This window comes from Geotrypetes seraphini, chromosome 5 (assembly GCF_902459505.1).
Source record: "Geotrypetes seraphini chromosome 5, aGeoSer1.1, whole genome shotgun sequence".
NCBI lineage: Eukaryota > Metazoa > Chordata > Amphibia > Gymnophiona > Dermophiidae > Geotrypetes > Geotrypetes seraphini.
In genome coordinates, this window is record NC_047088.1 from 192,051,288 (window position 1) to 192,074,422 (window position 23,135).

The following is a 23,135-nucleotide window of genomic DNA, read 5'->3' on the forward strand; positions in this document are numbered from 1 at the left end:
TAAGGTAAAGGTAAACTTTTTGCAAAATTACTTTTGAAAAGTTATTTTTATAGATAATTTTACTATGCACTCATAATTATTGAATCAAATCAATGCACTAATTTTAGATGTTTATCAAGGTACCAATACATTCAAATCAATCTTATAGCCAGAATATAACACCTTGTTCAAATTTTCCCTGACCCTCAGTGGCACCACTCAGGACTCAAACTTCTCATCGTCCTAAGCTTTATGTGTCGATTCGTCATCGGGTCTATTACTTTTTTGGTAGAGCTTAATCTTATTTATATTATTTGATAAATTCTTATAAAGGTGAATACTTAGCTTAAAATATGGCTAAGTCTTCTTGGTTAGAGATGTCAGCACTATTAAGGGATGAGCCACTTTGTATACTTAACCATGAATTAAAGTAAAATTTTTCATGTTTAGAATTATGCAAAATCGTTATAGTCTGCATGCTAAAAGTGGAATCAGTGGTGTTCATTTTCAAAGCACATAGATGTCTCAGAATGACCACCAAAAAATGTCTACCTACTGTACCTAAATATATAATCCACCTGCAAGCCTGAAGGCTATTGGCGCTGCATTCAGGTACAATAGGTATTTTTCTGTTTTTGGAAGGCTCACAACTACAAAATAAAAGAGTTAAAGTGGAATTTAAACTAGAGACCCTTGGTTTAAATCCACTACACTAGACACCAGGCTCTCCCTCTACTCTGCCTGGATGTTTATGTGGCCATTTTTCTCAAAATGATGCCAGAAAGACCCTCCCCCCATCCCTGTCTTTTTTTTTTTGGGGGGGGGGAGAGGGGTTGCATTTATAAGCTGGACGTTTCATTTTGGACCTCAGCATAAAAACATCCATCTTACAGCCATTTTTCAACAGCAAATATGGAGGTTTTTCCTGTTTGAAATTGGCTTTGAGATAAACTTTTCTTTTGAATGTTATGAGTAGGATATAGCAATTCTGACTTAGGCAACTTTTTAAAAATGCCCCTCTACGTATGCTACTGTGAATGGCACACACTATTAGTCTTTCTAGCATGCCGAGCAGTCTTTCTACAGTTTTGTGTTCCTAGTTCATGAATGTCTAATCATGTTTGCCTGACTATACTTAATTCTCTATTTTATTACTCACCTTATTTAAAGTCATACACACTTTATTGTACAATATGCTCAATTATTTGATAATTATTTTTCAGATTTGTTGAAGCAGTTATAGAAAAGGTGGTTGAGCCTGCTGCTGTCCCTGAACCAATGGAGATTGGAGAAGGAGTTGCTCCTTTCTTCATTAGAGAACCTACTGTACAGAAGTTAATTGAAGGCGCAAGGATTATTTTTGAGTGCCAGATTGGTGGAAACCCCAAGCCACACGTTTACTGGAAAAAGGCTGGTGTTCCTCTCACCAGTGGATACAGGTACTGGGTGTTTTCTAAGTTCTTAATTTTACTATTCTGTTTTTAGTTTTAATTTACATTTGGACTTTTATAATCTAAAACTTGCTTTCACAAGCTAATTTTGCTTTATAAAACATCTTACTACATGTTATCCTAAAAATGCTAAGTTCAGAGCAACTTTTTCTGTTTTAAGAACATTATAATCATTTTGACTTGCTTCACAAATCTGTCCTGAGTACTCCCCAGTCAGTCTATCTTTTAGGATATTCAAAATGAATATGCATATGCATTGTGGAATCCTGAAGACCTGATTGGCTGTAGGGTCCCTATGACAGGCTTGGGAATCCTTGTTTTCAGTATTTATTGAATATTATGCTTAACAAAGTGAAAAGTGATTTTTCTATACAGTTTTGATAAATGTGTATGAATAAAATCAATATATTTCTTTGTGCTGACTCCAAACAGCAGTATCAGATACCAATGTCTCAGTGATAATGATCACTACTCTCTGAGAGTCCTAAGTGTAATTCGTCTGCTTCTTGGACTGTTTGGGCAGTGTTCATAGTAATTTTGAGGGAAAGTGTGCAGCCTGTGATCCCCGTGCTAGATGAAAACAGCTGAAAAGAGTAAGCTTGTAAAAATGGGGGACAATTGTCATGTGGTTAGAAAGGATGGTCATGGAGCCTTAGTTCAGTAGATGCCTGTTGTGATTAAGCAATCGCCTAGTGGCGCCTAAGGTCAAAGCTTAATCAGAACAGGCATCTACTAAGCTAAGGCTCCATGACCATCCTTTCTAACCACATGACAATTCTATAAACGATGCCTTAAGTTAGGTGGCGGTAGATTCCTTACCACTTCCTAATTTAATTGCTTTTAATTGGTACAGTAATTGACCGCGTCATTAAAAAACGATTAAAAACTCATTAAAAAAGTAGGTGCCAGTAGATGCCTACAAAGGTAGACGTCGTAATTGCATCTAAGCAGGTGCCTAGTGGTGCCTAAGGTCAAAGTAGGCATGGTTAAGGGTGGGGATGACCATAGACACCGTTTGCTGCGATTCTCAAAAGAACTTAGGCAGGTAAAACCCTGGCCTACATTGCAGATGCCTAAGTTTTCTGCTAGGTAATGTTAGCTGTGATTCTTTAAACAATGCCTAAGCATGATTGACAATCTACAAGTACCATTTTTCTAGGCGGCTGCCGATTTAGGTGCCATTCCCCTCGGAATCTACCCAGCTATCTCTCCGCTGTTATAACAAAAAAAAAATTGTATCTTCACTGGAAAATGTCCAGTCAAATCTTTTGTAATCCGCCTTGAACTGCAAGGTATAGGTGGAATAGAAATCTGTAATGTAATGTAATGTAATTTACAGAATCTGGCCCAACGTATCTAGAAAACAGTTGTAATTCATATAATTATCCACAACTATTTGCTCAATTTGATTTTTTTTAAGCCATTCTTCTTATCTGCCCATTTAATTAGAATTTTGTATAGTATAATTTATGATATAGTAAAGTGTGCTAAGCAGTTGGCACAGTTTTAGAATGTGCTAACAATCAATGCATGCTCACATTAATGGTTACTACACGCAGATAACAGCCAGTGTGGTAAAAATCACATAACTGCTTAGTGCAGGACAGGTGGTGAGTGGGTGGGGTATGGGTGAAGATGGGGTGTGAACCGAACATTGCAGTTAGCTCAAGGTAATTAGCACCTGCTAACTCTCAAATATGCAGTTACAGGGAAATTCTATATCCAGTGCCTAAACTTAGGTGTTGATAGGTGCCCTGCCGACGCCTAAGTTATTTGGGTTACAGTTTTTTGGGGGGGCTGCAGTTAGGAGGGGAGGGTGCATCGGGGGTTCTGGCAGGAGGGAGTGGGCATCCCTCCTGCCTAACACGGTTGGGGGGGGTGCTTCAGGGGTTCCGGCTGGAGGGAGTGGGCTGTAGCTTTGGGGAGTACTGCAAGCTCAACTGATTGGGGATGACTTCCCCCTATCATGATCAGCTTATGGCTGCTGCGTCCTGACTTTAGGATCCCATGCAGCATAGATAGGTGGCTGATGTGTAGCCAGCATTTTCCCAGCCTACATTTCAGCTGCCTATCTTGATTGAATTTGGGCGTGATTCTGTTACTGGCACTGTCAAGTGATTGACATTCGATCGGCAATCGCTTTTAAGGCAGCCACCGACACAGGCACCAGTTAAAGAATCCGGCCCTAAGTGTGAATGCTCGCAACACCACCTCAGGTGACATTAGGTGCACCAATGCTAATCATTTTTTTACATTCACACATCATAGAGAACTTTTCTATAACTGTAGGGGGAATGCTGGACATGCTTCTAGCAGTTACTTTTGTAATTAGCACATGCTAGTTTTTGCACCTAATGCAGGGTATGTACAAAAGCTTATCACACTTTAGAAAAGGGGACCCATGGTGTAAATAATATAATAAAAATATACAACAGGAGAACCAAATCCACAAACTCAAAGACATGAAACTAGGAGTGGAAATGTTCAAAAAAAGGTGGGTACAATTTGATTTTAAAAAATAACCTTTTATTTATCCAAAAATGGCTCAAAAACTCAATGCTTCAGTCCCACTGTCCTGCTACGGCCGCCTCCAGCCGCCTGTCTCGGAGGCACAGTGCTGCTTGGGCTGCTGCTGCTGCTGCTCAACAACAACAAGCAGCACTTGGAAAGACTCCTGAGGCAGGCCAGTTTGGCCGAAACATGTACATTTCGAGTCATTGAGTTTTTGAACCATTTTTGGATAAATAAAAGGCCCACCTTTTTTTTGGACATTTCCACTCCTAGTTTCATGTAAATAATATAATGGCTGATAAGAATGTTATGATGCAGTCCTGTAATATATCCATGATCTACTGTATACATAATAAAAAATATTATTAATGTTAGTGAATGACTTGAATACAGTTGGCCTTGTGCTGTCCTTAAAGAAACTTTATTGCATTAGGTCAAAGGCTGATAGGAGTGATAAACAGGGGGAAAATGTTGCTTTTTTTAAACAAATCATTCTTTTCTTTACATAACTATGTTTAATCATAGCCAATATATCTTGCTGTATCAGTAGGTATTTCTTTTTTCTAATTATGTTTCATTATTTTATCCTGGATAATGCTTAGTTTATGACATAGAGTTGAGGATTTTGAGCTGAAACAAATTTATTTATTTAGCCCGTCCTCCCAAAAGGAGCCCGGAACGGGTTACAAAAGTACATTCATAGAATGGGTAGGACAAACTTTAGTGAGAAATACAAACTTTACAGAATTTACAGTATAGACAAAGGGGGTTTAGATTACAGCATTTACAGTGTAGACATAAAATTCAGACTTAGTGGACGTAGGGTGGATTAAATTGCAGCGTTTTCAGTGTAGATATAACATGGAGGTAAAATAGCTTTTCTTAGCAGGTTGGAGCATCTTTGTTGTTGGAGAATGTGGTAGTAATTCTGGTTATATTTGTGGTGGCATGCGAGTTTTAGTGAGATTCCATTTGGTGTAATTAGGTGGTGGCTTTGAGAGCCATCAATCAGGATCCTTTGTAATCCTTTCTGTCATACATTTGTACACTATAACAGACTGAGTTATGTAAGTACATGCAATTATCTAAACTTTATTCCTTTTTTACTCTCCAAAAGATATAAAATAAGCTACAACAGGGAGACCGGAGAATGCAAGCTTGAAATCTCCATGACCTTTGCAGATGATGCTGGAGAGTACAGCATCATTATTCGTAACAAATATGGAGAAACTTCTGCATCTGTCAAATTAATGGAAGAAGGTAAGTAGAAGTAAACATGTGGAGGTCAACAGCCACCTGTTGTTAGCCTATTTTATAAAGACACGTAGGCAAGGTGGAGGGCAAGTTTATAAAGGGGCACCTATATTTAAGTACCTATTCTATAATTCTAGAAAAAAATTAAAAGTTATAGAATAAGATCAGTTGTGTGCACAGCTTAATTTAATAATGAGATGCTATATGTTAATGAGCAATTAATGGCATTAATTGACACCAATACCTGTGATTGCCCTTAGTTGGTATTCTGTTTGTGCTCAAATTCCAGAATGCGCAACTTCAAGGAAGTGTAGATCGGGATGGGTGGGAGGGGGGGGGGCGGTATGTGCAGGGTTGTTGGCATGCCAGGCAGTTACACATGCAGTTTATAAAAGACTAGCATTTATATGTCTAATTTCCTGCTATGAAATTCACCCTTGGGCCCATATTCTATAAAAATGATACCTTAAGTTAGGTGCTGGTAGGCTGGTAGGAAAAAGCCATTTAAACATGGTTAATCTTTTTTTAAAAAAGTAGGTGCCTAACAGCGCCTAGAAAACCAGTGCTTTCATTGCAGCAATGGAGGAGCTTTATGACACCTAATGCCACTATAGGTGTGGCTAACACCAGAAGTGACATTAGACATCATAAAGCACCTCCATAGTCTCAATTCACATAAAAGGTAGACACCAGAAATGTAGGCCTTTAATACCCTGGCCTATATTTTCGATGCCTATCGTTCACGAATAAGTGATTCTATAAACGTTGCCACTGCGTGATTGACATGCGATCATTTTATAGGTGGTTGGCGGAGGTGCCATTTATAGAATCTGGCCCTTAGTGCACACCATCTACCTACTTTCATCAGAGAATGTCAGGTATATAAGTGCATTGTGTTTAGCTACAACAATTACCTAGGCCGTATAGCTGGTGTAAATGCTCACTGCTGAAAAACATGCTTAAACTATAGTATTCTAGAATTTATACACATAACTCTGCTTCACCCATGCTCTGCTCAGACTTCATCCATGTGTAGGCCCACCTTCAAACAATGCGTATTGCATTTTCGGCACTACGTTATAGAAAGAGACTGTATTCAGAATATTGGCATTTACGTTCTAAAATAGCTTAGGAATTGAGCACAGGTCAGTCTGGACATCTAAAATTTGATATCTACATTCTATGTAAAATAGGGCTTTTCACATATTTGCATTCATAGGATATGATTCGTGTATTAGATCTTGTAGGGCATATTTTGTGTATTAGCTTTTGTTCTCAGTTAATAAAGAAGTGTTTGGATGAACTGATTATGTGTTATGAGATTAGTAGTGAATAGCATATGTGAAGATGTCATAAAACATTAGCCTAAATATTTGAGTCTTCAGTGTCTTTGAACTTAAATATATTCGGTATATAATTGATGTCAGGTTTTTTTTTCTCATTCTTAGCTGAATATGAGCTTTACATGAAGCATTATCTAGAGGCGACTTATCATACTGAAATAACCGCATTCGTGGAAGAACCTAAAATTGCTGAAGTAGCACCAACAATTTTATTGACTGAATATGAAAAAGAATATGAAAAAGAGCAAGCACTTATAAGGAGTAAAATGGCAAAGGATACAACCCTGATCAAAACCCTGGTAGAAGAACAGGTAAATCCTTCATGCCCAGCTTTTAAAGTGAAAAGGTATTAAGGTCTTTTAATTGCAAATAAAAGTTATTAGCCTGGAGACCAAACCTTCAAAAAGATATAAACAGAATAGAGTAAGTCCAGACAGAGAATAGCTACAACCAGTAGTCATCATCATAAAGCGTATATAGGACATATTTAAAGAGCTTAATATGTACACTCTAGAACAGGGGTAGGGAACTCTGGTCCTGGAGAGCCGTATTCCAGTCGGGTTTTCAGGATTTCCCCAATGAATATGCATTGAAAGTAGTGCAAGCAAAAAGATCTCATGCATATTCATTGGGGAAATCCTGAAAACCCAACTGGAATACAGCTCTCGAGGACCGGAGTTCGCTACCCCTGCTCTAAAAGAAAAGCAGAAAAGGTGATATATGTTAGAGACATTTAAATATCTTAGTCTCATAAATGCTCAAGAGGCAAGTCTGTTTCAGTTGAAAAGAAGATCTGAATTGAGAGGGCATAAGATGAAGGTGAAAAGGGACAGACTTAGAAATAACCTGAGGAAATACTTCTTTATGGAATGGCCTCCCAGTGGAGGTGGTGGAGATGACCGTATCTGAATTCAAACAAGCTTGGGACAAGTACATAGAATCTCTAAGGTAGCAGAAGAGATAGTAGATGGCATGGATGGGCAGACAGGATGGACGACATGGTCTTTATCTGCATTAATTTTTTTAATGTCTTTATGTTTCTAAAATAATTGAGTAGAAGAAAAATGAATGTTTTCAAATGCAAACTGTCTGGATTATGAAATTCCTGCACTTAATCAAGAGACTTTAGTAGTCTTAAAAGTTGTACCTTTAAATATTTGTGAGTCTTCTAAAGTATTGTCTTGGCTAAATTACCTTTTTAGTTTTCATTCAACAATTGTGGGTTTATATGGCTAGTTTCCTTTCTCTTGTTTAAATAAATGTGGAGCCTGATGTTGCCCTCCTAACCAGTGCTCTTACCTGCTTCACACATATAGGAGTATCACATTTCATCATTTGAAGAAAGACTTATAACAGAAATTGAATACAGAATCATTAAGACTACCTTAGAACAACTTCTGGAGGAAGATGGTGAAGAAATGGTAGTAGATGTTTCTGAAGCTGATGCTATTGAATCTGGGTTTGATGTTCGTTTAAAGAACTACCGAATCCTAGAGGGAATGGGTGTCACTTTCCATTGTAAGATGTCTGGATACCCATTACCAAAGGTACAGTTTTCAAGTTATGAGTTTTGCAGTTACTACACAGTAATAGCCAAAATGAATGTATGGTAACTATAAAACATTTGCAGTTAACAGAGAGAAAAAAGTTGCTACTTCAAGTTAATAACAGAGCAGGTGTAAAAGTGTTTGTATATTCATGTATTTTGTAAAAACATACTGGTACATTGCAACTATGCCCCTGGGAATCCTTACACACAGTTTATATAATATGTGCTGTTGTTATCATGCATACATGTACATACATATATTCTGCAGTAATTTTCTAAAGGCACTTTTCCTAAAATGTGGGAATGGATCTCTGGAGTTTTGTGTATACATGAATAATTCTCTGTTGCTTTGAAAGTTTATTTTCTATTTATTTTAATTTTGCTAACACCTTTTCCAGTAGTAGCTCAAAATGAGTTACATTGAAGTACCCTAGGGGTTACTTTTACTAAGGTGCGCTAGTGTTTTTAGCGCAGGCACAAAATTACCACGTGCTAAACCGCACGGTACGCTTCTAGAATAATGCCAGCTCAATGCTGGCATTAAGGTCTAGTGCGCGCAGAAATTTAGCGCGGGCTATTCCACGCGTTAAGGCCCTAACGCACCTTAGTAAAAGGAGCCCTAGGTATTTTCATGTCCGGTTCACAATTTAATATTTTACTGAGGTAATGTAGGGTTAAGTGACTTGCCCAAGATCACAAGGAACTTGAATCAAGCTCCCCTAGATGTCAAGCCCAGTTTTCTAACTACTAGGCTACTCTAAGCTTTAGAAACAAACCTGTCTAAGGAAGATGCTTCATTGTTCAATTTTATGTTAACCACTGTCATAAAGGTTATCAATAACTAGAAGAATGCATGGTGGACTGGTTAATGTTTATATTTATTAAAATCTTCATATTCTGCATATACAGCTAAAAAGGATCAAAGTGGTTTACAATATAACTTAATCAAATTTGTGAAAAGAACTCCATTAAAAATAGGAAAGAAAAAAAGAAAATTAACATTTCTAATATGTAATACCCTATGTGGAAATGGCAGGAATAACTTTATATAGACTCAGCTTTTTTAATGATAATGTTATTTTATGTATGTTTTATATGGAAACCATCTAGATATACAATAGACGGTATATAAATTTTAAAAATGAATAAATAAATAATTTCTCTGTATAAAATGATGCCAGCATTTTCAGCACGTATAGCTGAATACATACCCTGATCGAAAATTTGTATAAAGGTACACAATTGGTAATTGAATGAATCTTATGCATAGGACACTGATGGCCATAATGAAACATATTTTATCCCAAATAAATTAACTTTGGAAATCCACTAAGCATTAATTCTATATGTGGTACCCAAAACATCAGTGCCAAAAAAGCACTATTCTATAAGCCACGCTTAAAGTTGGGTGCAGTTTATAAAATAGCCCTTATTCCCAGAAATGTGACTAAATTTAGGCGCAGCAATTTGTACCAATGAAAACGTGATATAATTATCCAAGCCTAAATTTTGTAGCGGAGGTCCTAATTCTCTAATTACATACACAACTTAGGGCTCCTTTTATCAAGGTGCGGTAGGCGGCTAACGCGCGGAATACCGCGCTTTCAACCACCTGCCGAGCTAGTCGCTAACGCATCCATTGATGAGGCATTTGTTTGTAGGCTTGCCGCGGGGGTTAGCGCGTGATGAAATGTCCGACGCGCTAACCCCCATAGCGCGCCTTGATAAAAGGAGCCCTTAAAGTAATACCCTGATCCACCCATGACCTACCCATTTCTGCACCCCGTTTTTTTATTTGCATATATGATCTAGGTGCAGATCCCATGCCTAAATTTACACACATACTCCCAAATTTTACAGTGTGTATAAATAAATGCCATAATTTGTGCATGCAAATCAGAATAAGCTAGAAAAATTTGAAGTAGTACCATGATAAAGGAAAAGATAAAGGGATCCTTTTACAAAGGCGCGGTAGTAGTTTAATGCGCGGAATACTGCGCATTAAACCGCCTGCCGTGCTAGTACCTAACACCTCCATTGATGAGGCATTAGGATTTTAGGCTGCTGCGGGGGTTAGCGCGTGATGAAATGTCCGACGCGCTAACCCCCATAGCGCGCCTTGATAAAAGGAGCCCAATGTATGGCTAAGCTAGTTTCACTAGTTGAGTCTAATAAGAATTTCCTCCCCTCTTATCTAGATTGCCTGGTACAAGGATGGTAAACGTATTAAGCCTGAAGGACGTTACCAGGTGGAAGTTCTACATGATGGTAGAGCTAGTCTGCGTATACCAGTTTTGCTACCTGAAGATGAAGGAATTTATACTGCGTTTGCCAGTAATATTAAAGGGAATGCCATTTGCTCAGGGAAATTGTACGTTGAACCCACTGCTCCAGTTGGTTACATCCCTGTGCCAGATACCATGAAAAGAATACGGTAGGTTTACTTATTTTGGTTTGCCACATGCAATATTATAGGGGATATTAAGGTACCAAAATAGAGAACACAGGAAGCTGTAACACCTAAACATGATAGGAGGCAGCGTATATACTGTAGCTAAATTTACAAATGGAATCACCTCTTTCATTGCATACAGTGGTGCAAACCTCATAAATAACATAATAACGTGGTAAATAAGAGCAGATAAAGACCTAAACAGTCCATCCAGTTTACTCAACAGTCACACTCATTATAATTTCATGATTAAACCAACAATGAAGGTGATATAAAATACTTTTTTGGCATTTCTGGGACATAGACCATGGAATTTCACCCAGCACTGTCCTTAGGTTCCAGCTATTGGAGTTGCTATTGAAGTCCACATCAGCCTATCTGAATCCATCTTGTCATCTGCAAGACACAAACTGTAAAAGTCTCTCTGGCCCTGTTCTCACGTTCCAATTATTGGACTTTCTCCAGCCCATCCTAAACCAGATTGCCATGTATGGAACACAGACCATACAAGTCTGCCAGGCACAAGCCTTAGTTCTTCACAGCCTGAGTTGCCATGTAAGCATCACTCAATACAACACATGTAGCCATTTTAAGTTGATTTTTTTTATACCATTCATTTTATAAGTAGAGATTCTGTGTTCATCCCATACCTTTTTGAATTCCATCACAATTTTTGTCTCCACCAACTCCCTCAGGAGGGCATTCCATGCATCAGCCACACTATCCATGAAAAATAATTTCCAGGCATTACTCCTAAGGATACCACCTCATAACCTCATTTCCTGTCCTCTACTTCTACTATTTTCCTTTCTCTGGGAAATTTCTTTCATAACTTTTAAGTATTTAAATGTCTGTATCTTATCTCCCTTTCTCTCCTGTCCTCTAAGGTAAATAGAAACATAGAAAAATGAAGGCAGATGCTGACCATAAGGCATGTTCAGTCTGCCTATCCAAGCCATCTACTATCCCTTTCTCTCCCTTAGAGATCCAATGTACTTATCCAAAGATTTCTTGAATTAAGATACACTTTTCATCTTCACCACCTCTACCAGAGGCCATTCCAAGCATTCACCATCCTTTTAGTGAAAAAGTATTTTCTGAGGTTACTTCTTAGTCCATCTCCTTTCACCTTCATCTATGCCCCTCATTACAGAGTTTCCTTTCAACTGAGACTCACCTCATGTTCACCTTTGCCACATAGGTGTGCAAATGTCTCTCTCATATCTCCCCCCTCCTGCCTTTACTCTAAATTATATATAGAGGGCTTTAAGTCTGTCCCCATACGCTATATGACGAAGACCACCTACCAATTTAGTAGCCATTCTCTGGATTGACTACATCCTGTTTATATTTTTTTGATGGTGCAGTCTCCAGAATTGTACACAATATTCTTTTTTTTTTTGTAATTGTTTATTTATAACAAAGAACCACACACCAACACAGCAGTACAGTACAAAAACAGTACAGTCAATCAATCTGCAGAACAGCAATACCCTCTGATAACAACCCCACCCCTCTCCCTCCCAGCCCTCCCACCCCCCCCCACCCCTCCCCACCCCCGTAACAGCATACAACACCCGTCATCCCCTGTAAACCAGAAATCCCCCCCAAGGCCCTGTTGACTAGACGATGGCAGCAATATTACGACATCTGGGGGAGATACCTGGAAGTGGAGGAATTGGATGTGGGGAGCTCTGCTGTCAGTTGAATTGCTGGACCTGGAATGGATTTGGGCATTGGGGGTTTGTATTATTCTGGTTTTGTGCTTTTATTTGTTCGATTCTGTACTTTTTCTCTTTCCTTTTACACAATATTCTAAAGGAGATCTCACCAGAATCTTATACGAACTGTTCCTCTTTCTATGCAATCAAGCCTCCTTCTAGTTTTTGCCATCACCGTTTCTACCTGTTTGGCCACCTTAAGATCATCACATCTTATCACACCCAAGTCACACTCCTCTTTGGTGCATAAAAGTTCTTCCCCTCCTAAACTCTACCGTTTCCATGAGTTTTTGTAACCCAAATGTATGACGTTGCATTTCATAGCATTAAAGCTTAGCTGCCAAACTCGGGACCATTCTTAAAGGTTTGCTAGGTATTTCCTCATGTTATCCACATCATCAGGGGTGTCTACCCTGTTGCAGGTTTTGGTATCAACAGCAGAGGCAAATCTTACTAGAAAGCCCTTTAGTAATATACAAAAATGTAAAAAAAACAGCCCCAAGAATTGAACCTTGCAGCACATCACCGGTAACATCCCTTTTCTTGGAGTGATCCCCATTTGCCATTACCCTCTGTCACCTTCCACTCAAATGGTTCCTAACACAATCCATCACTTTGTGGCCCATAATGAGGGTACTTAAGCTCTGATTCTATAAAGGCTACCAAAAGTTAGGCGCTGATATCAGTTGGCTTTAATTGGACTTAAATGAAAGTTAGGCGTCTAACTCAAAAAACTCGATTCTATAAAAGTAAATGCCTAACCCAAAGCACCTAAAAATGTGGGCATGGTTAGGGGCGGGTCATGGGTGTGTTTTCGAGTTAGACGCCTCTTTGTGAATTAGGTGCCGTTATACTCCGATATCGGTGTCTAATTTTAGGTAAATAAAACCCTGGTATGTGAGTAAATTGGGGATACCTAAATGTTAGGATGCTGAGCACCACCTAAGCACATTTAGATGAATCTATAATGGGCATCTAAGTTTTATATAATTGGTGCTAGTCACCGGTAGGCTTTGAATCCTTAGGTGCACTGCCATTTAGGCCATGATTTTTTTGGCCTAAATGAGTGCACTTAAATCAAACCACACCCAAAATCCTGCCCGAATCTGCCCCTAACCACACTTACTTGCTGGTATGCACCTCAGTATAGACATCCATCTTGAAGTGGTATGCATCTACCAACTAATTATTTTCTAAATGTTTTTAAATTGTTTTAATGGTGCTTTCAATTATCAATGTCCATTAAGAAAATCCAGTTAGGTGCCTAGATTGGCTAGACATGCAGATCTAGGCTATTTTAGGCATCGTTTATATAATCTTGGCCTTAGTACCTCTTAAATATAAGACAGTGAGTATTTCCACATTAACTTTTTATATGTAACATATGCTAATGTAAGCATTAGTGCATGACCTGAAAAAAATGATTTAAAATAGTATTAAGTTGTGCCACAGTAAATCTTTTATACCTTTTGGATTTTCTGCTATACTGGAGGATATGGGAAAAGCAGCTAGTGTAGTTAGGTTTTAAAAAAGAGTTCAGCAAATTCCTGTAAGAAAAGTCCATAAACTGTAATTAAATTGTACTTGGGGAAAAACCTCTGGGAATTAGCAGCATTGAATCTTACTACTTTATGGGGATCTGTCAGTTACTTTTGATCTGAATTGGCCACTATTGGAAAAAGGATACTGGATTTAATGGATGCTATGGCTATTACTGCACTTTTATATTAACTTCCGAAGCTACGGTACCTGGTTGAGGTCTTTTGAATATCCAGAACAAACAAACCAAAAACTGCAGACTTTGTACACGATGCAGGCAGACTTTATTATGACAAATGAATCTTTGATTAAAAACCTTTTACCAGGTGAGGGACCCAACACGGTCCGTGTTTCGGACTAACCTTCGTCTGGCGGTTTTTCAGCTTGTTACTCATCGTTATTTGTCCAAGGCTTTTTTCTCTTGATAAAATTTCCCCTTTATCAAAAGTGGACCCCTGACGAAGGTTAGTCCAAAACACGGACCGTGTTGGGTCCCTCACCTGGTAAAAGGTTTTTAATCAAAGATTCATTTGTCATAATAAAGTCTGCCTGCATCGTGTACAAAGTCTGCAGTTTTTGGTTTGTTTGTTCTGGATTGCTTTTCACTGCAGACAGTTGGACCCTGGGTTTTTTCCCCTTGTTTTGGTTTGTTGCTGTCTTTTGAATATCCAACATAAATATAGAACCTAATTGATCTACATCTTGCATATACCTTTTTGTAGGAGCATCTTACTGCTTCACATTTAAAATTTGCAGATATTTTCAGATGACATAAGAGCAGAAGACATTGACTATGTTACTGTAACCCACAAATTGTTTCATTTTATTCTTTTGCAGATCTGTTTCCCCACGTTCCCCAAGTTTGTCTCCAGCACGTTCACCTGGACGCTCCCCTATACGTTCCCCTGCACGTAGACTAGATGAAACTGATGAGGCACAAATGGAAAGACTGTATAAACCGGTCTTTGTGATGAAGCCTGCATCTTTTAAATGTGCTGAAGGACAAACTGCAAGATTTGACTTAAAAGTTGTTGGACGACCTATGCCTGAAACATTTTGGTTTCACAATGGTAAATAAAAAATGTGACATAGTGAATCAAATACTGTAAATTTGAATTTTGTTTCCCTGTGTATTAACTATTTCAACACATAATATACTTTCTCTAAACAGGTCAACAAGTTGTTAATGACTACACACATAAAATTGTGATTAAAGAAGATGGTACACAATCATTAATTATAGTTCCAGCTATGCCCAATGATTCTGGAGAATGGACTGTTATTGCCCAGAACAGGGCAGGCAAAGCCTCCGTTTCAATGACCCTACATGTGGAAGGTATGGAGAGGTTTTGAAACAAATATTGCATCATAATGTGTAAGAAAATATTCATGTAAATATTTGTCCTTTGTTTTGCTCTTTCAGCTAGAGAACACCTCTTGAAGCCACACTTTGTGGAAAAACTAAAGAATGTCAATGTGAAAGAAGGTTCCAAACTTGCAATGGCAGTAAAAGCCACGGGTAATCCTGACCCTGACATTGTTTGGTTGAAGAATAGTGACATTATTGTACCTCATAAGTTCCCAAACATAAAGTAAGTATTCTTGGTGAAAGAAAAAGATTTTTTAGAAGTACGTATTTATACTACTTTTATACTTATTCATGCTCTTGCTTTGTTTTAGAATTGATGGTGTGAAAGGAGAAGCTGCACTTAAAATTGACTCCACAACTGTCCGTGATGCTGCTTGGTACACTGCAACTGCTATTAATAAAGCTGGACGTGACACTACAAGATGCAAAGTAAATGTTGAAGCTGAATTTGCAGAACCTGAGCCAGAAAGAAGATTAGTCATTCCAAAAGGAACATACAGAGCTAAAGAGATTGCAGCTCCAGAGCTAGAACCTTTACATCTGCGTTATGGTCAAGAGCAATGGGAAGAGGGCGATCTTTATGATAAAGAGAAACAACAGAAGCCATTCTTTAAGAAAAAGCTCACTTCAGTTAGGCTAAAACGTTTTGGACCATCACACTTTGAGTGTAGACTTACACCAATTGGAGACCCAACAATGGTTGTTGAATGGCTTCATGATGGTAAACCACTAGAAGCTGCAAATAGACTTCGCATGGTTAATGAATTTGGCTACTGCAGTCTTGATTATCAGGTAGCATATCCTAGGGATAGTGGTGTTATCACTTGCAGAGCTACTAATAAATATGGCACTGACCACACCTCAGCAACACTTATAGTTAAAGATGAGAAAAGTCTTGTTGAAGAAACCCAATTGCCTGAAGGCAGGAGGGGATTGCAACAAATTGAGGAGCTAGAACGAATGGCTCATGAAGGTGCCATTATTGGTATTACTGAAGAAGTAAAAGAAAAGCAAAAACCAGAAATTGTTTTATTCCCTGAGCCAGCACGAGTACTTGAAAATGAAACAGCACGGTTCCGTTGCCGTGTCACTGGTTATCCTCTGCCAAAAGTCAATTGGTATCTCAATGGACAGCTCATCCGTAAAAGCAAACGATTTAGACTTCGATATGATGGTATATATTACTTGGACATTGTTGACTGTAAATCCTATGATACAGGAGAAGTTAAAATCACAGCAGAAAATCCTGAAGGCATAATTGAACATAAAGTAAAACTGGAGATTCAGCAGCGAGAAGACTTTAGGTCTGTTCTCCGCCGAACTCATGAACCCAGGCCTGAATATGGAATATCAGAGCCTGGCAAACCATTATTTGAAGTTGTTAAAATAGAAAGACCAACTGAAACAAAACATAAAGAACTTGTGAAACTGAAGCGAGCTGAAAGAATAACTCATGAGAAAGTATCTGAAGAAACTGAAGAGCTCCGCAGTAAATTCAAACGTAGAACAGAAGAGGGATACTATGAAGCTATTACTGCAGTTGAGCTTAAAACACGTAAAAGAGATGAAGCCTATGAAGAAATGCTGAGAAAGAAGAAGGAAGAACTTCTTCATTGGACCAAAGAATTAACTGAGGAGGAAAAGAAAATTCTCCTTGAAGAAGGCCAACTAACTATTCCGTCTTTTAAACCAGATAGAATTGGGCTTTCCCCAAGTATGGAGGCTCCTAAGATTTTTGAACGAATTCAGAGTCAAACAGTAGCAGAAGGAGATGAGGCTCACTTCCGTCTAAGAGTGATGGGAAAACCAGACCCTGAATGCCAGTGGTTCAAAAATGGAGTAAAGGTTGAGAGGTCTGATCGTATGTACTGGTACTGGCCTGAAGATAATGTTTGTGAACTTGTTATAAGAGATGTAACTGCTGATGACTCTGCCAGTATCATGGTGAAAGCAAGCAATGTAGCTGGTGAAACCTCAAGCCATGCATTTTTGCTGGTTCAAGGTAATATAAATTTTTAGAGACTGTTTTTTTTTTTTTGTTTTTTTTTCAGATTTGTTAGGGTTAATCCTGCTCCAAAATGCCACAATTTGGGGGTCCATTTCAAAAGGGATTTAATAAAAGCTCTTTGAAAATTGTTCCCTTCAGTATGCAGATAAAGTAAGGGTGATGTCCAGTTTTCCCTCTGGAGAAAAGGGACAGTATTAGGATGAGGCCAGCGAAGTTTGAATAGGGATTTTATTTTGAAATCTGCATATATATAAGGGGACGCTGAAAAGTTCTCAGCCCAGCTAACAAAGTTGGGACAGTTTCCATCAAGGGCTATACATTTAGACCAATGATTTTCTTCTTTTTTTGTTCTGTATTTTTCTGACGGAACAAAAAAAGTGGAAAATTGCTAGATTAAGGGCCTCTTCTATCAAACTTTGCTAGCAGTTTTTAGCGCAGAGAGCTGCGCTGAATGGCCCGCTCTTCTCCTGATGCTCATAGGAACTCTATGAGTGTCGGGAGCAGCGCAGCTCTCTGTGCTAAAAACTGCTAGTGCAGTTTGATAGAAGACGCCCTAAATATATAGTCCTTGGTGGAGACTGCCCCAACTTTGTTGGTTGGGCTGAGAAATTTTCAGTGGTCCCTTGTACTTCATGCTTTGCACCAGGTATCTTGCAGCTGCTAAATAAGAAATCCCTATGACACTAGGATTTTCAAAGATAAATTCCCCAGAGCTTTTCCCTTACTTGAAAGCTTGACTCCTAGCATAGTATGGGAAGATAATCAATAGCGAGTAGGCAAGAGTGACTTGGGATCAATCCTATCCTTAGCCCTAAGATACCAGAAACCTAAGTGATGCCTTCTATGAGTAGGGGCTTGACCAGGGGGATCAGTTATGCCTTTGGGAGGATGGGGCATTGAAGGTGGAGTGGCTTAATATGGTAGCTTGACCCTTAGCAGTAGTACCACATGATTACCTCTGGTGGTCAACAGCAGCCATTTTGAGCTTGAAGATGCATGGGATAGAAACAAATAGGCATCACTCCTTCCTTGTTCTACTAGGCCACCAGGGATTGACTGAGATATGCCTGGTGGGGGAGGGGGGTTCTGTGAATTTTAAAAGTGTCTATAGGAGGGTGGGGGTGGCAGGGTCAGTTCTGGAATATATGCTGGGGGAGAAGAAGAGGAGGGGAATGAGAGACCACAATTCATATTACTACAGCTATGGCCCTTTAAGATGGGTCTGGGAGCATCAGACCACATAGTGAAGGCCCAATGCTGCTGGGTAAGAAATAATAAACAAATATGAGTAATAGGAAAAAATCACCATCAAACAAAATAGCTCCAAAAGGGGCTCACCTATAAATCTATAATCTATAAATATAGTAGGTGATCCCCTTTTGGAGCTGTTTTGTTTCATAGGAAAAAATAAAGCCAGATCAAACCTGGTTTATTTTTGCACAAATGATTCAGCCTGCAAAGTTCAATGTAAGCTGTGTTATTTGATTTGCATAATAATGAGGTGCGTTGCATGCTTTGAATTTCATTATTATGTAGCTCACGTTTGTTACATTAAAATAGCACATGAGTTTTCCATTTAACCCTTAGAGAACATAAGAACATCCTTACTGGGTGAGACCAATGGTCCATCTAATTCAGTCTCCTGTTTCCAACAGTGGCAAATATTGTGCGCTGTTCCCTTAATGGAGCTTAGTACTAATCCCCTTAGAGGCAAATACACAAATTTTGTGTTAGATCCATGCGCTAACCCTTAGCACACAGTTTCCTAATGAAGGATATAACCCACGTTTTACTCCCCAATGCAGTAACTAAATAGTATGTAAATAGACCAAGTGTAAATATGTACTTAAAATGGGAGAGAACACCAGACACATATGCACATAGGACTGTACTAGTGATCGTTATATCTTACACACAAAAGTGCACATGGTGTTGCATATGCATACATCTGCATATATGCTGTAATACAATTTTGAATTGATGACTTGGTTTAAAGATCGATGTTGATATAGAAGGTATAAGTCTAAACATGTATTAAAGGATGACCTCCTTCTGGACACCCTTAAAACTCCTTCTATCAAGAAATGTTCTTGTACAGACCCTCAGACATGCCACCACGTGTTCAATATCTTTTCATAACACCTGGATTTACACATTGAATCCTCACCGGGTCACTCCTAATATTATTCTTTATGTGTGTTTTTATATATAACTTCAACCTTCAGTGTATAAAGTTAATAAAGCATAATTGCTACTGTACTTAACTTTCGGTGGTGGTGGTAAGGGACAAGTATACCAACATCTTTCACCCTTAGGGGGTTTCCTCAGGGCTACAGCCCCTACAATAAAAGGAAAACCATCTTAGCCCTGATACAATGTATTCCCATTATAACCCACAAGGTTTAAAATCTCTAAATACTCAAAAAGTTTCTCATGTTACCTTGGTTTTGTTCACACGCCGCTAGACCACCCGAAATGCTGCTATCAAGATGGCCGCGGTGTGCAACAGTACTCATTAAATACTCCCGAAACCAGCTGCCGGTAACGGGGTGGGAGGAGCTTAACATTTTTTTGCCATACCAATATTTATGAACAGAATAGCATTCCGGCACATGCACAGATGTATGTACGTGGAACTCTGCGTGCTGATACAATTTTTTCTTGTACAGACCACTTGCACATGTAGGTCTCAGCATCTCAGTACATAACTCTTTGTTCTAGCATACGTCCCATTTAGTTCTTTTTTTTTTTTTACCCACACTCTGTATGGAAGCTATAAAAGAGTTGCTGGTCATGTATGCTTGTGGTAAAGATAAGAAACAGACATGAAAACCTCATTAATGCTCTCTGCAAAAGAACAATCTGAACTTTTTACACCTCCTCAATCCTTACATTAAAGCCCCAGCATTGCACTCAACCATTTACTTCACACTTCTGTGCATTTGCTCTGAATAGCTAACAGCTTCATTAACATCAATTAAAATGTGGTTTGAGCTGGGGTCCCCACAAAACTCCATTTTGGTATAGGAACCCCACAAAACTGTGCGCTAAAACTGAGCTAACGGGTGAACAAAGCCTAGTGCACTTTATTAACTCAGCCCCATAATGGGCAGCGCTGTTCCCTCTAAGCCAGAGGGGTCTCAAAGTCCCTCTTTGAGGGCCGCAATCCAGTCGGGTTTTCAGGATTTCCCCCAATGAATGTGCATTGAAAGCAGTGCATGCTCTAAGCTAAGCAGGAGTCCTCCAACTGCATTGCTGCCAGAGAAAGTCAGTGCTTCAAATATTGTGTTTTCAATGGCTAGAGACTGGCAGGTTCCCTGTTGTCCTGTAGAACCTGCCTATCCCTCACTGTTGAAAATGTGATAGTGAAACAGCACTCTCCACTGGCAGGACTGAACATGGAGGATTCCCGCTCAGCTTAGGGGAAACAGTGATTGGCAGATCTTAGGAACATATGGAATTGGGCAAGCAGGAGTTTTACATTTTCTGCCATCTCTCCAAACAAGCTTTTCCTCATTACATCTCAGAGGGAGGCATCCAGTTTAGTGGTACTAGCTGGTTCTGGAAAATCATTGGAATTTTCAAATTTAAGAGGGGTTTCTGTGCCTGCCATCCACCAGTTTAGGGCTATGAAGCATATTTTAAAGATTGGAGTGAATCAAAAGAAAAACTACAGTAAGATTTCTGAATTTGCCTTTTATTCACTTGCCTAATTAATATTTTGCAGCCAAACATTTGATATATTTCACACAAGAACTTCAGGATGTAACTGCAAAGGAAAAGGACACTATGGCAACCTTTGAATGTGAAACATCTGAACCATTTGTTAAAGTGAAATGGTTTAAGAATGGCATGGAAATTCATTCTGGTGATAAATACAGAATGCACTCGGATAGGAAAGTCCACTTTCTTTCTGTTCTAACAATCGGCATGCATGATGCTGAAGACTACAGCTGTGTAGCAGCAGAAGATGAGTCTGTAAAAACAATGGCTAAACTTATCGTTGAAGGTATGTTGTCGATTATATAATTTCTATCTATTACTAAGTATAATTCATTTTTCTATATTTTTAAATAGAAGCTAGAGAACTTGTGTGCAATTACTCTGAAACCACTTTTAAATGTTTTTCAAAATGGCTGAAGATAGTTTTGCTGTTTAGTACCAGTTTGAATCTATATTAGAAACTTGAGTAAGAAAGTGAAATAAACCTCACCTTTTACTAAGCCGCAGTAGAGGTTTCTACTACAGCCTAGAGCACTAAATGCTCTGAAGCTGCTCTGACACTCATAGAATTCCTATGAGCATTAAAGTGGTGTTGAAGTATTTAGCACTCCAAGCCATGGTAGAAACCTCTACTGTGGTTTAGTAAAAGAGGGCCAAAGGTTGTACAGCAGAGCTGAAAGAAGAAATATTGTATAGCCATTGTATGAACTATCGTCCTATAGGGTTATGATTGTATTATATATTTTACTTAATATTTTTACTTTATATTAAGGTACTCCCATTGAGTTCGTTAAAGAACTTGAGGATATAGAAGTGCCAGAATCCTTCTCAGGTGAATTAGAATGCACAATTTCCCTTGAAGACGCAGAAGGGAAGTGGTATCATGGTGATGTTGAGCTCAAAGCTAACAATAAATATGCAATAACATCGCGACGTGGACGCCATATTCTTACTGTTAAAGATGTAAATAAAGAGGACCAAGGAGAATATAGTTTTGTTGTAGCTGGGAAAAAGACAAGCTGCAAACTGAGGATGAAGCGTAAGATTTTATAATTACATATAATTTCAGCCACTTATATACTATTATGATTCCGTGCTTTTACTTATTTGCATAATTTTTTTTCTTTTGTTTGTGATATACAGCCCGCCCCATTACCATTTTCCAAGGACTTTCTGATCAGAAGGTTTGTGAAGGGGACATTGTACAGCTGGAAGTAAAATTGTCTCTAGAAAATGTTGAAGGTGTCTGGATGAAGGATGGCCATGTAATTCACCCCAGTGATCGTGTTCACATTGTGATCGACAAACAATCGCATATGCTGCTGATCGAAGATGTAACAACAGATGATGGCGGCACTTATTCTTTCAATATTCCCAATCTATTACTTTCAACATCCGGACGCTTATCAGTTTACAGTATGTGCCTATTTAAAAAAAGATATTAATATTATATATCTCATAATATGTACCAGTTTAAAGATGTTAACTGTCCTTGAAATCATTGAGTCTTATTTTGATTTTCACAGGTGTTGATATAGTGACTCCTCTCAAGGATGTGGATACTATTGAAGGCACAAAAGCTGTCCTTGAATGTAAAGTTTCAGTTCCAGATGTAACTTCTGTCAAATGGTACCTCAATGACCAACTGATAAAACCTGATGACCGTGTGCAAGCTATTTGCAAAGGAGCTAAACAACGTCTAGTATTTACTAAATCCTATGCATCAGATGAAGGAAGCTACAAACTACAGATTGGCAAAGTTGAAACCAGCTGCAACCTAACAGTTGAAAGTAAGTGTATCTTAGGGCAATATAGAAAACTGACATGTATTAAGGTGGTCTGTAATGTATACCTGCTTTACTTACTGATACCTTTTGTGTTTTCAAGAAATTAAAATCATTAGAGGCTTAAAGGATACAACTTGCGCAGAAACTCAAAATGTCACCCTTGAGGTTGAGCTGTCGCATCCTGGCATTGATGTTTCATGGATCTTTAAGAATGAAGAGCTGAAACCTAGTGCTAAGTACAAGATAGAAGCACATGGTAAAATATATAAACTGAAAGTGCTCAACATGATGAAAGATGAAGAAGGAGAATATGCATTTGTAGCAGGAGAAAATAAAACAAGTGGAAAACTTAAAGTGATTGGTGAGCAGGTTTAAATTGTTCAAATAAATCATACTTTGAAGTGAAATAATATTACTAATTATTTACATCTTTTGCAATATTAAAATAT

The 23,135-nt window shown here is 38.6% G+C and overlaps 1 protein-coding gene across 18 annotated transcripts in view; it reads left to right on the plus strand.

Annotated features, from left to right (window-relative positions):
- The window catches only part of TTN (titin), a 461,697-nt gene that overhangs the window by 38,935 nt on the left and 399,627 nt on the right, over positions 1 to 23,135 (plus strand). For all 18 annotated transcript variants that reach the window (XM_033947057.1, XM_033947058.1, XM_033947060.1 and 15 more), the window contains 14 exons: positions 1,203 to 1,418; positions 5,059 to 5,201; positions 6,644 to 6,849; positions 7,855 to 8,085; positions 10,286 to 10,521; positions 14,637 to 14,869; positions 14,971 to 15,135; positions 15,223 to 15,391; positions 15,480 to 17,170; positions 20,904 to 21,185; positions 21,672 to 21,938; positions 22,043 to 22,315; positions 22,426 to 22,689; positions 22,787 to 23,047. In XM_033947057.1, the coding sequence (XP_033802948.1) occupies positions 1,203 to 1,418; positions 5,059 to 5,201; positions 6,644 to 6,849; positions 7,855 to 8,085; positions 10,286 to 10,521; positions 14,637 to 14,869; positions 14,971 to 15,135; positions 15,223 to 15,391; positions 15,480 to 17,170; positions 20,904 to 21,185; positions 21,672 to 21,938; positions 22,043 to 22,315; positions 22,426 to 22,689; positions 22,787 to 23,047 (4,637 nt within the window). The remainder of the gene's footprint in view (positions 1 to 1,202; positions 1,419 to 5,058; positions 5,202 to 6,643; positions 6,850 to 7,854; positions 8,086 to 10,285; positions 10,522 to 14,636; positions 14,870 to 14,970; positions 15,136 to 15,222; positions 15,392 to 15,479; positions 17,171 to 20,903; positions 21,186 to 21,671; positions 21,939 to 22,042; positions 22,316 to 22,425; positions 22,690 to 22,786; positions 23,048 to 23,135) is intronic.